This window comes from Aptenodytes forsteri, unplaced genomic scaffold (genome assembly GCF_000699145.1).
Source record: "Aptenodytes forsteri isolate BGI_AS27 unplaced genomic scaffold, ASM69914v1 Scaffold193, whole genome shotgun sequence".
Classification (NCBI taxonomy): Eukaryota; Metazoa; Chordata; class Aves; order Sphenisciformes; family Spheniscidae; genus Aptenodytes; species Aptenodytes forsteri.
The window spans coordinates 11208227-11221920 of NW_008795405.1; the positions used below are offsets into that span (position 1 = coordinate 11208227).

The window sequence follows — 13694 nt, forward strand, 5'->3', positions numbered from 1 at the left end:
TATTATTATTATTATTATTATTACTACTACTATTATTTTATTTTGATTATTAAACTGTTCTTATCTCAACCCATGAGTTTTCTCACTTTTACCCTTCCATCCTGCTGGGGGGGGGTAGTGAGCACGCAGCTGTGTGGTGCTTAGTTGCCAGCTGGGGTTAAACCACGACAGGGAGGAACGCACTGTTGCTGTAAGCTTTGTTTGGCAGTATGCTATGCAGATGCACTGTGGTGACATCGGCTTTCTGAGGAGGAACCACTGGTGACTGGCCTCTTGGTTTGCTGGAACCAAAGCTCACTCTCACTTCCAGCTATTCATCTCCTCCAACTCCTTCCCTTTTAGCTGCACTTGCTACTGTACTAGCTACTTGCACTTGCAGCTGGAGGTAGCCTTCAAACTGACCCTCACTAACTAAACCTCACAAGACTTCTCTGAGGAAGAAGCAAACATTATTATCCCTTTTTACAGATGTCACAGAGGAACTGAGGCCCTGACTGAGTAAAAAGTTCCACACATTTAACTTAAGTGAGCAGGCAAGCGCGTAAGATTTACAAGATGGAAGATACTAGGCTTTAAATCTTAAGCACACTTTGGATATGCTATCTTTATTAGACAACATTATTTCATCTCTAATGGTCATTTGAAAGAGAGCTCAGTGTAAGTCTTCCTGCTGATCAAAATTCCTGAGTTGCTGTGGTCAGTAGCACATTATAGATTCGTTCTACATTTTTATCTTATCGTCTAAAGGCAGAGAATGTCAAAGTAAGATGTATAACAGGCTCATCTTATCTCTTGTACCTCCTTGCCGTCTCAGCTCTACAACGCTATTCTTAGGCTTCTGTGTTCTAATCTCCGTTGGCTGATTTTCCCCTATGTTTTAAAATGTTTCTGTTGTAGCAGCCGTAGCCAAGACAGTTTTTATTGTGTAAGTGGAAAAGTACTGCTAGTCTAATAAATGAAAATAGATGTCCAAGCTGCCTTAGTGTAGGCACCCTTATTTTAAGGGGAATGATAACAGAAAAAAAGTATGGTAAAATGTAGACCATTTCTGGCAGTTTTCATGAAAGAATAATGCTAAATACTATTGCCAGTTTTGTTCTCCTGTGTCAATCCTTACTGCTTTTCCCTTTATATGGAACTACTTAGTGAAAGCAACACTGCATGCCTGGACTTTATAACTGTTTTATAAAATCTATCTATATTTGTGAAATATTAAAATCTTGGACATAGTGCCTGATACAACGTCAAAGGAGAATCACCCTCATTGATATATGTTCAATCAAGTCTGTAGTATTACATAAATGATGAATGATGTCTGCTTTTTTGTAAGGCAGGAGAAACCAGTACACTTTTGTAACTTTTTTATTCTCAAACTTAGATAAAACGTATCTTTATGGTTTACTAGTGGGTGTCAGTGAACTTCAGGACGTTCATAATTCTGTGTTTTTCTGTTGTAGGAAAGGGACAAGTTCTACTTGACACGCAGTGTCATATTGGAGTTACTGCAGGCACTCAAGTTAAAGTCACCCTTACCAGACATGAATCTGCTGCTCTTGGTGCAGGTACGGGAGATTCTCATGTAATTCTCATAGATCCTGTCTCGGCCCAAATTTGGGGGGGCGGGGGAGAGGGGGGAAAGGCAAGTCCAACATGGTTGCAGAAAGTACCAGCAATGTCAGGGGAAGCAAGAATTTTTTGAATCAAAATCCAGTTACATTTGTAACCATAGGTGCATACATTTAGACTCCCACACTAAAATTTAAGAAACTAAATTGGGAATCCACATTTCCCAGGATGATAATGACATGTGCATCATTGCTGATGTATTTAGGATCATAGGATATATCTCGAGTTGGAAGGGACCCATAAGGATCGAGTCCATTGAGCTTCATCCCAATGGGGCAGCTGCCCCAGCTGCTGCCTTGTCTTCATATCATAGCCCCAAAGCCAGTGAGCAGTTTGTGTGGGAAGGGGTGTTAGTTGATCATGGGCCAGAACTCAGTTTCTGTATATTCAGGCAGGCAGTAAGCTGTCTCCAGTCCCTGAAGAGCGTTCTCTTTTGACATGGAACTTTCCAGCAAAGAATACATAGACAATATTTCTGTTCCTTTCATTCTGTGGATTGCTGAGGTAGGAGTTAAGCTATCTTTTTCATAGGAAAATCTGAGGAAGTAAGATACAAACTTGTGAAAAATCTTTCTGCCTCCAAAATGCCAAGTGTGGCACCGTTTGGCACCACAAGCCTGTCCCACAAAAACAATTTACTGAAGTCCATCAATTTTAATCACAGGTAGTGGGCTCTCATTGCTTACAATGAGCTAACCGTTATATGCGTTTAGTAACTTCAAATGATAGGGGACCAGCATAACAGCGCTCCATAAGGTTCGAGCAAGATGTTCGTTATGTAGATCTTTCATAATGCTCCAAGCATCACAGCTTCATTCACTCTTTCTCCTCCCATTCTGGGGTCAAAGCTTCATATAGCTTACTATGGGCTCATTTTCTTATGAGTACTGGTACATTACTCATAGTAAATAAGTGGTTGCCAGTTGACAGAGAAATAATACTGACAAGTGAAATTACATAGCAGTTAGGATAACTCTGAAAACAATTATTATGCCATCAGTGTTAGGGGAAGAAGTTGAGGCGGGGAAGAATAACACTTGGTTTTTTTTCTTTCAATGGTAAAGGCTTATTTTTTTTAATCCATTTTCATTTAAAACCCAGAAATTTGCCGTTTTTTTTTTTTTAAGCCCAGACTTCTTTTTTCTGTCCCAGACATACCATCAAATAACAACCACCAACCTCTTTCTATCTTATGGGTGCAGTGATGCAGCTTGATACCATGTGCATTGTTGGTGTTTGATTTGAACTGACTTTTCCCATATTAAAGAAAAAAGCAATTTTTCTGCATTGCTCCATTGTATAGCTCAGTCCTATGGCTACCCCAAAGGGTGACAATCCCACAGTCTAGCCAATCCTGAATTCCTCATTTGAGAATGCAAACATGCCATGTCAGTTTTGGCTGTGGGGTTTAACTGGTAAACACTCGTACTTCACATTGAGTCAATCGCCTGATAAACACAGTAAGCAAAAGTCTCTCTTACATTATCTTTATCTCATAAAGATAAAATGATAATTGCCTGGGTTTTCCTCCTAGCACTGTTCCCATATGTTGTATTCACTTTGGGATGTATTCATACGTTACACAACAGCACCTAATGTGGATATAAATGTCTTATGATGTCTCTCTTTCAGAGTCTGATGAAGTGATTCATATTTCCTGCTATCCAAAGCAGCCAGCTTCTGTTTTTATGCAGTCAATGGTGAAGAACAGGGGTTGTATTCAGACCATCTGCCATAGATGCCTACTGGAGGCATGATGACTACTTCTCCCATTGACTGTGCAAATTGGCAGCCCTTGGTAGTATGTGGTCTGAATCATTCAACAGCCTCTTGAATTTAAATACCATAGTAACCACTAAGCCTATCTTAAGCACCGTTGTAATTTAAGAAACCTACTAGTAAAACCACAGATGTATCTGATTATTTTAATTTTCTTTGGTGTCATTAATAGAATGAAGGGATTGGTTCACCTCTTTACCACACAAAGCCGCTACAATATTAATTCAAATTGTATGTTTTTGAATCCATAAAGCTGTGGCAGAGTTAATGCAGCACCAAACAGAAATGGTTTTAATTTCCAAGATAGCCATGTCCCCATGGACATGTTAGCCTGTATACAAGATTCTATACAGACAGTGCACACAGAATACAGAGATTCAGTCAAAATGTTCGAGATAATAAAGGAGCTAGGAGCCGTTTATTTTAATGATAGATCAGTCGTGGGCTGACTAACAAAGGAATTCCTAGGAAAGTACATTTGACACCCACATTCATCCAGATTACGTGGTGCCATCAGTGACACTGGTGACAGTGCTAAGATGAGAGTTAACTTTATTCCACTTTACAAAGAATGAGAGTTTTAACCAGATCACCCCAATCATTGCATAGGTGTCCTGGATGGTAAAGGGTATGGCAAGTCTGTCTCCTTGATTTGTCCTAGCGAATGAAAGCCATCATGTACATGCTGCTGTTCCATGGCTTTCCATAGGAATTGCTTCTTCACCCAGCATTTTGTTTCCCAGTACTTTTCTCCCACTCACATTTCACCAGCACACATCTTCAGGATTTCCATTGACTTCAAATTACATTAGTGTCTCATTAGGATTTGCTCGTTCAGTCAGGCTCAAAGGTTCAGTGTATCTATCTATCTATCTGATCTGTTTTGTTTAGGTGACTCCTATTTTGGGCCGGACCTTCGGCTAATGTAAATCAGTGTATATCTAGTGGTTCCAGTTTATGTTTCTGTGAAGATCTGGTCTACTAATTACTGAATGGAAGGATTTAAAGTTACATATAATATGTTTATAAGAATATATATTTTAAAAACTCTGATTATGAATGGAGGTATAATTTAGATAGATTATGGTGTATAGATAATTCACTACAGTCAACAGACATTCCCATTTAGACATTATTCTGCAGCTGTATCTCAGCAGACAATGCTAGTAAGAGGCGTGGAAATTATTTGGCCATTTCTCATCTTTTTGCAGTGTGGGGGTATTTTTCTTTCCTTTTTTCTTTACATATGGCTGGCATTAAATTTCTTGCTAGTGACGTCTTAATGTATTATAGTATTTGTAGAGGGAAACAACATAAATGACAGTGAATTGGACTGGAAATGTAAGAAATTTTTCATTTTGAGTTTGGTTTCCTTATCCTCTTTTGACTGCATTGCACTTTTAGGAAGGATCCTTGGAACTGGCAGTCTGATGATGAGAAAGATAAGCTAAATAAGGCCTAATTATTCATTAGAAATGGAATGGAGTTTGTCACCTGTTTTTCACGTATAAATTAATATCTGTTATTTAACCCAAACTTCTCTGTGCAAAAGATGTAGAAAGCTTACAGGAAGCCAGTAGAGGTTGCTTTGGCTGCTGCTGCTTCTTATTGTTCTTAAAAGAATATGTTGTCTGAAATACATGACATTTGTCTTTGGCAACGGTTTTTTGTTGACTTACATGGTGAGTGCTGTACAATGTCTGTAGCAGTGCACTGAACTCACTGTTGGATGCTAAATATACTCAGCCAGATTCTTCAGGGAATTATGGTCTTTTTTTGCAGCTGATGTAGTACAAGTGAACCCTAATTTACACACAAATGGTTGACTGAGAAATCCTTCACACAGGAAAACAACATATCTGTTGTCCAGCGGACCCAGTGTCAACATTGCTCTTTCTGAGATAGGGTGCATTAGGAGAAATCTGTCATCTATTTGGCTAAGTCCATTAGTGGTCCTTCTTTTAAAAGAGAAGTAGAGAGTCATGGTTGCTGTTTGAACTAAGACTCAATTGTCTTTACTGGATTGATACAGCCCATAACACTAAGGCTTTCTTTTGTTTCCCATGTAATTATTAGAGCTGTGGTACAGAAGAGCACCAGGCCATCTCTCAGCTGAAATATGAGTTAGATTCTTGTTTTATTTTCATTTGGCTTATTCTGGTGTAAAATAAATTCTAACCAGAAGAAGAGTCAACTGGAGCCAGGCCTATGTCTGAGGATACCTAATTAGATTATTAATCTAAACTCAGGTATGTCTTCCTGGTATTTATCCCAAAGAACAGACTCTTCATCAAGACATAGGTTGAATAGTTTCCAAGTCTTTGTAGGCAGTCTGAGTTCAGATCAAATCTGTCATTGAAAGGTAAAGCTTGTGGAAGTGTAAGAGTAAATTCTAGGTCTGTAAAGGATATTTGGAAATATTTTCAAGAAGAGCAGTGAGTCTTTCAGAGTACTGCTAACGCAAATGCATCAGACAATTGTAAAATATATCGTGTAGTCAATATCTGTCTCAGTTTGTGAAGGTATCATAGTGTTAATTTTCAAGAAAGAAAAGTAAGGCTTAGACCTTAGTTTGACAGTTCTTTTCTGTCTGCTCTTTCTTAGAAAGTTACATTGCATCACTACGGACAGAAATTGCTCAAGTGCAAATACAGTATTAGGACAACATGTTTTAGAAACCAAGCAAATCATCTGCAGGGTGTCCAATGCATTATTGAAGCTTCTAATGATTAAATAACAGTATTAGCAGGTCTAGTGTATGAATGATGTGGACATCAGAGATTTTGGGTCAAGGGATTTGGAAATAAAAAGAAGCAAAAAAATTAATAAAGCAAGGTAAATAAAAGCATAAGAAAAGCAATTAGCAATTACTTACCTGGAGTAAGTACTGAATCAAACTCCATCTCTACCATAACAGAATGATACTGACCTTCTCTCAGAAACAACTTGTATTTTTGTGGTATTGTGGCCTGTATTATGCTGAAGTTATACCACACCATACCAGTATGTTCTCAACTTCAAAATTGTTCATATAATTCATCATTGTAGAACTTCAGTGAAAGTGTTGTGATATTACAGTGAAGAACATGGCATGCTGCCTTATCATCCTCTATCACGATTTACTCTATAATAAAAGAGGAACATTTGATATATGCAAGGAATAGCAAAGATATATATTTTTGCTCATAAAGAAAGTCTGTTATATTATTATATAATATTCTTCAAATTGCTCCTGCACAGCATATATGTGTTAATTAAGCACATTAAAGTCAGATTTTTTTTTTAATTAAAATTAGCTCATTTATAATGGTGAGTTAACTAGGTTGTTTATAAAGAAAGAGAGCTCTAAAGGCAAATTACTGTGTATAAAAGCAAGAAGAGATCTGAACCGATTTTAATAGTCATTAATAACTTATTAGTGTCTTCAGGTTCCTCCAAAAATAATTAAAAAATAACTTATCTTTAATTTCTTCTTAGTTTGTTTGTGCAGATGCTGGAACAAAACTAGCTGAGTCAACAATCTTGCATAAACAGATGATTGCTTCTATGCCTGGAGTAAGTACTGAATCAAACTTCATCTCTTAGTTTTGGTTTTTAAAAAAATGTATCTTATTCAGCTTGTTTTGCTTCATTTTAATGTTCTTTCCTTTTCATTTCTTTTCTGGTTGGCAAGGTATATTGTAGGTGGAGGTTGAGATGCTTCTTCCTTTTTATAAATGCTGGAAAAGATCTGAACTTGATGTTGCTTCCCTTACTTTCACTGATAATCTTTAGTCATGTAACTGACTTTAGCTGGAGCCTGCACTCAAGAAGACATGTGGGGAACAGACCAGCTGAATGCTTCAAAAAATGGTAGCAGGGAGGAAAGCTACAAGCCATTGCCTCCATTCTCACAAAAGATTATCTGGTTAAAGAAGGGAGTTAATGGTATTTTTTTGGTAATGTATAAGGCATTCATCTATATCCTGCTGATGAGTGTAGCTAAATTACCAGTACTCATAATTGCCTAGGTGCTGAATATGCACCTGGTGAATATGCGAGGAAGTAGCACAATTGGAGGTCTTGGCTTGTTCATGAGACGTGACTGAGTACCCAAACAGATGGATGAGGGTTAGCCCAGGTCTGCTTCACAAGCTGAGGAAAACTCGTTTCCCTATATGTGTGTCTCTGTCAGCTTTAGGGGTGACCTAATAGGATCTTTCCCATATATCTTCTGAAGTGTGTAATTTTTTTAAATGTAAGTCTTTTACACCGTTCCTCCAAACAGAGTATTTTAATTTATACTTGCTTTAAATAGGTAGACTAACGTTGGTGTTACAAGGTATGATAGGAAAGCGATCATTTCAGAAGAAATCATAGAGAATCAGGTTGCCTGCTGCTTGAATGAAACAATCGATGATTGGAGAGAAGTCTTTTGCAACTGAGCATTATTTTCAGAGGTCTGAGTATAGTATCTTCTATAATTCTATTATTCAGTGTTTCAGAACTTGTGTGCAATTCTTAGTCCACATAAACTGGATGGAGGATATGCTGCCAGGGCTACCAGGGACCTTGTTTTACCGTTGACAGGCATAGCATTTGAAAAGCCAGAGGGTGGTATAGTTCAACACCATGTAAATTGATATTAACATACAAAAATGAGAAGTGCCCAGGTCAGTTGCTTAAAAATAGAATGCTAGCACTTTTTCAAATTTCAGCCACTAAAACTCAATTATGGCTTAATAATTTTGTGATCAAAATGAAATATGGTTCATTTGTATACTCAGATAGGGTAATGGGCTTCTGTGTTCAAAGTGTAGGTAGTTAAACAGAGGTCAAAGAAGAGTAGTTTTCCCCTGTAAACTTTACTGCAATGTTTTGCCCTGAGCCTATGACTTTGGATATGGTAGTTTTTGGTGACTTCAAAAAGATACCTAATGTGATAATTTCATCATTTAGCCTCAAAAATTAAGCATTGCTTTTACTTGGCCCCTAAGAATGGGGCATTCATAGTTCCCCTTGAATTCAGCTAGCATTATCTTCACCTCAGACTATTAACACGTAAACAGAAGTTTATATGATACCTAGTGGGTCAGTCATATCCCCTTCTGAAAGCTTCTCTCCAGGGTTCTCTGCTCTGTTCGAAGCCTTTATTTAATCTGGCAGCTTTGTTCCATTGACTGCTTTGCGCACCTTGGGCATGTCTTGTACTAGCCGAAGGCCAGATTTGCATTTCTCACTGTGTTCTAGAAAAAGGATTATGAAAATTTGTACTGTGGGAATACAACAAGCACCACACTGAGTCCTTTTGTTTTCCCTTTGAGGTCGTTCTTGCTCTGGCACAGGTTGCTTCTCAATGCTTACACCTTTGTGGTCAAACTGGAGCAATTCATGAAGGATTTAATTTATCCCTTATAGTCCTTGTTTCCCCTTTTGAAAATTGCAACTAGCTTAAGAGCCATTAGAATGCTATATTTTGAATGATTTTGCTTCAGGAATATCCCAGAAACGCTTGTTAGTTTAAAAAAAAGGGGGAAAAAAAAAAGTAACACTTAAATTTCAGTGATGTTCATTTTAGTCATGTTTACACATAAAATACCTGAAGCCAGTCATTTAAACTGTTTTTCCATCATGATTAATGTGAACATAAGGGCATCTGTACCTGTGACTGAATTTTGTTTTCTGGGATTGTGGCTGATTGGTTCCTCTTGTAGAAATGCTCAGCTGCTTGAAGAACTGAGTTGTTAGTCTCATCAACTTTTTAAGACTTTGATTCTGGACCACTGTAAATTTCGGGATGACATGACAAGGATATTCTTGAAAGTTTCATCAGTTAATCTTTTATTACTGTCACAGATGTGAGAGTATTTTATGATGCATGAAGAAGCTACAGTGACTGGGCTATCTTTTTATACTATCATCAGATAAGAGGGCATATTACAGTGAGAAGAAAAACATCAAAGGATACCTATTCCTAATTAAAGTACTCTAAAAAGTAAAATAAAGAATTTGAGACAGACAAATTGTGTTCTGGTGAACAAGAAACACAGACAAAAACATGAACATATTCAAAACCTGGTACTTGAACTTATTTCTTTTATGTTCTAGTGTGGAACAGCAGCAATGGAATGCATGAGGCAATATGTTGGGGAAGTGCTGGATTTCATTGCAGATATGCATACCTTAACCAAATTAAAGGTTGGTTCTGGGCATACATTGATCTAACGTGTATGTGCTTTTTTAGTAAAAATATGTTTTCTGTAATGAACCTGCCTGGGAGAAACAGTTGGAAGTCTTTGAGGATGACTGACAGGGTTTTTTTTCTTTCTTTTTTAAAAATGTTAGTACTGTTACAGAGTAGACACTTCTGGGGGATCAGTAAAAAGTAGCTTATGCAGTGTTGAAATGGAGGCTGATTCAAATATAGTGAGCACATAATAAAAATGCAGGCTTGATTTTTCTGAAATGTTGATGATAAGCTAATGATAATTTTTTCTAAAATATTGATGATAAGCTAATATCATACCAAAATTACTGTGAGAAGTAGTTGTGTTTAATATAACCCATGGAAACATAAAACTCCTTGCCTGTACAACTAATTACACTCTTTTGGAGGAATCCGGTGTCTCTTATATACACAAACAGACACTTAAGTTAATTGGAAGTTCAGAGGTTATTACAATGCAGAAACAGACCTAAAAAAAAAAAAAAGGGGGGGGTCCTTTTTCTTATGGATGCTGTTGTGTTCATTGTCGGGATATATTCTTTTGAGGTGGGGAAAACTGAGTAGTTCTTTCCTATGTAGTGCAAACTGCTTTTTGGTTTCTTTGCATTTTTTTGATGCCATATTGTAAGAGGAGTGATAGGAAAATACTTCTGTCAACATAAAATATTTTATTTAGGAATGAATTTCATGAAAACGCCCTAATAATAATTAGCTGGTCAAAACCTGGAATTTCTGTTTCATGAGGGAAGCCAGTATCTATCAAGTTTCCTACAAAATGGAAATTCTTTAAGATGTTTTAGAAAAGAACTAGGCTAAGTAACACTGCTGCTGTGTAATAGGAAATAATAGAAGTGTAGCTGTTCCAATTGCTAGCAAAGTAGCATCTACTGTTAATAGCTTAAATAAAGAATTAATGTAATATTTCAGCTAATATATCACTAACGGTCAGTCATAATGCTGTGGAGGGGGCAATATTTATTCTATTTAGCATAACACTATCCCATTAGGTAGTTTTATTGTACCATTTGAGGCTGAGTACTAAGTCAGCACTGACCTGGAGGTGAAACTTTGGTTAAAATCCTCCTTTTTGTAGAGGGAAAATACCTGTCTTATAATGGAACCATCATGGATTTCCTTCAGCATATGAAATGGAGGCAGAGGTGTGACTAGGCCTTGATGCTTCTAACTTCTGCAAAATTGGCAAGACAAATGAATGGTGTGGGAGTGTGGCAGAGGGACCGTTACAGATACGGAGGAGAGTATGCTGTCAAAGATGCAGCCAATTCTGAAATCTGGCAGTAGAGTTTTACGTCCTTGTACACCAGCAATTCGGTGATCCAAGGGCAAGTTTGTCAACTGAAAGAGGTCATTTCATCACTGGGCACGGTCAAGTAGCTGCCAAACTGCTTTTATGTGATCTAAAGCTCAGTTGACAGATGGAGAAAAACAGTGCTGTCCTGTTCTGGCTAGTACGAATCATATTGCCATTGCTTACATGCCTGGGCTTTGGCGCATGTGGTCTTCTAGGGAAGTTCTTTGACCAAGCTCTTGCATTTGTTTCTAACCTCAAGAGCCACTGTGCTTCTATAACACAGAGTGCATCTGCTAATAAAGGGTGTCGATGGTCTGTTTTTCTGATAAATCAGTATAGTGTTCCCTGAAAGGGCCCCTCTACTACTGCACCAGTCCTCTGCTGAAAGTTACTGGAAATGCACTGGAGCGTTTCATGCCACAAGTCCATGCAAGCATTCTGTGGCAGTCAAGACACAATAAATGATAACCTGTAGTGGATTTCGATACAGGAGTTTGTTTATGAAGCAATGAGATGAGAACTAGTTTCTCACACACTCACTTGCTCACTGTCCCCCTGCCCCCTCCACCCCACATCATGCCCCAGAGGGGACACCTTATTGCAGGTTAATAATACTTACCACAAAGGAAGAAGAATTCCAACTAAACTGAAACTCATGTCTCTTGAAACTCGCCGTAACCTTGTTTTACTGGACAAAATATCCCTTTTGTTAAGTTCTTACCCTGTTGGCCATATTCCTTGAATCCCTGAGTTTTAAAATAATACTCTAATAAGGGACGCAGCCTTTTGTGCTGGAGTAGAAATTGACTTCGAAGCACAAACTAATTAATCATTTTCAGCTGAATTGGATTGCCTTCCCACTCTATCCTTTAAAGTTATTAATCCATTTCTCTTACAGTTCAGAACTGCTTTCAGAATAGGTAGGCAAATGAATCATAAATGAGGGAGAGATACATCTGGTTTGCCAGTTCCACAGAAAAACATGAACTTATCTGAAACCAGGAATGGGGAAAATTTATTTATAAATACTTGCAGGTATCCTCTCTCCTGTGTAAAATGTTTCTGTAGAAAGCTCTCTGCCATTTGCACTTTTTCTTTCTGCCCCTTCTCCCTTGAACTGTAGTCTGATTTTTAGAAATGCTCTTACAATGCTTAAGTCCGATAAGATGATAATTTCTTATGCTCAGTAGGACTATTTATTTATAAATTTTTTATACTTGGATATAGGTAGGACATGAACTAAAACTTTACCCAGTTCTTCACTTTTATGTTTTGAAATTAGACAAGAAGCTTCCCAAATGTGTAGTCTCGCCATTTAAAACTAAATCAGAACCAAATGTTCCAAAATTTCATTTTGTTTTGATTTAGCCATGTAATACAGGAATCTGAGAACAAGATTAACGAATAGGAGGGTCAAATATGACCATAATTTTATGTATTGTAAAGAATAAGCTTTGGCTGTCTTTGGAAAATGAAAAGGCAGTTCTTATTTAACCAGACCAGATAAACTTATTCTGTGGTTCCAACATAGTTGGGAAAATAATTGTAAGCGTTTCTAAGTTTACAAATAGTCAGAACTTTAAACAGACTCACAACATCTAGATTCAAATTCTTGTAAGCTCATTTAATATATTTACTTATGTTGCTTGGGTTTTATTAACAGAGGTGTTCCTAGGAAGTGAGTCCTAAGATTATCCAGTTGTACAATTTCTTAGTACGAGTATGTATTATCAACAGCATCTGGACTACCAAACTAACACAAAAAATCCTGTATGATTTATATGGCCAGTAACAATCCCAACAGCAAAAGTTATATCTTGGTTTTCAAATTTTGAAATTTCTACTCTGTAGAAATTCAGTGAACAGAAATAGTTAAAGTTGTTTATTCATTTCCAATGTCTTATTTTGTGTGTCTGAGAATAGTTTCTTTGAAAGAGGATAATTATTTTCAGTCCTGTGTATTAGCAACTACTGCATTATAAAAAAAGGTATAAATGTTAATTCTCAAGATAATCACATTGCAGTTTATTGTTTCTGTTCAGTTTATTACCTTTTTTCCCTTTGGGATAACATTTTAATTGGTAAAGAAAGGTTTTATTTAGAAAACTACACCATTTTTGAAGAAGTATAATATATCTGCCTGCATACCTGTCTATCCTTTTTACCTGGCTCTATAACAAAGTCATTAGATATTCATTTTTTTTTCTCCTGAAAGAGACTTCAAGTAAGTGATTTTTGAGAGTGTAAGTTGCTGGGGTCAGAAAGTTACCTGTTATAAAATATTATTTGTCCACTGATTTTTATCCTGTTACAATTATTTAATAACTGATGACCTGGATTTTCTTGTGCAAAGCATATGGCTCTCCTTTAAGCAAGCAAATGCACTCAGCATGTGTTCTGTTAGTCTAGTAACAGAAGGTAACGCAAAGTTAGCTTAATTAGAAATATAGAAGTATCTCAAGAAGCACCAATGAAACATTCCTTAGAGCTGACAAAGCGGGATAATAAATTATCTTTCCAGGCATTAATATTTGCATGTTTCTTGGTAAAAGGTTGTCATGGTTTAACCTCAGTCAGCAACTGAGCACCACACAGCCGCTTGCTCACTGCCCCAGCCCCAGTGGGATGGGGGAGAGAATTGGAAGAGTAAAAGTGAGAAAACTTGTGGGTTGAGATAAAAAGAGTTTAATAATTGAAATAAAATAAAATACTACTACTACTACTACTAATATACAAAGCAAGTGATGCACAGTACAATTGCTCACCACCCGC

The 13694-nt window shown here is 37.2% G+C and overlaps 1 protein-coding gene across 1 annotated transcript in view; it reads left to right on the plus strand.

The window, feature by feature from the left end:
- UNC79 (unc-79 homolog (C. elegans)) overlaps positions 1 to 13694 on the plus strand; it is a 124491-nt gene that overhangs the window by 94339 nt on the left and 16458 nt on the right. Inside the window, exons 42-44 of the mRNA XM_019472480.1 lie at positions 1458 to 1562; positions 6883 to 6960; positions 9493 to 9582. Of these exons, the coding sequence (XP_019328025.1) occupies positions 1458 to 1562; positions 6883 to 6960; positions 9493 to 9582 (273 nt within the window). The remainder of the gene's footprint in view (positions 1 to 1457; positions 1563 to 6882; positions 6961 to 9492; positions 9583 to 13694) is intronic.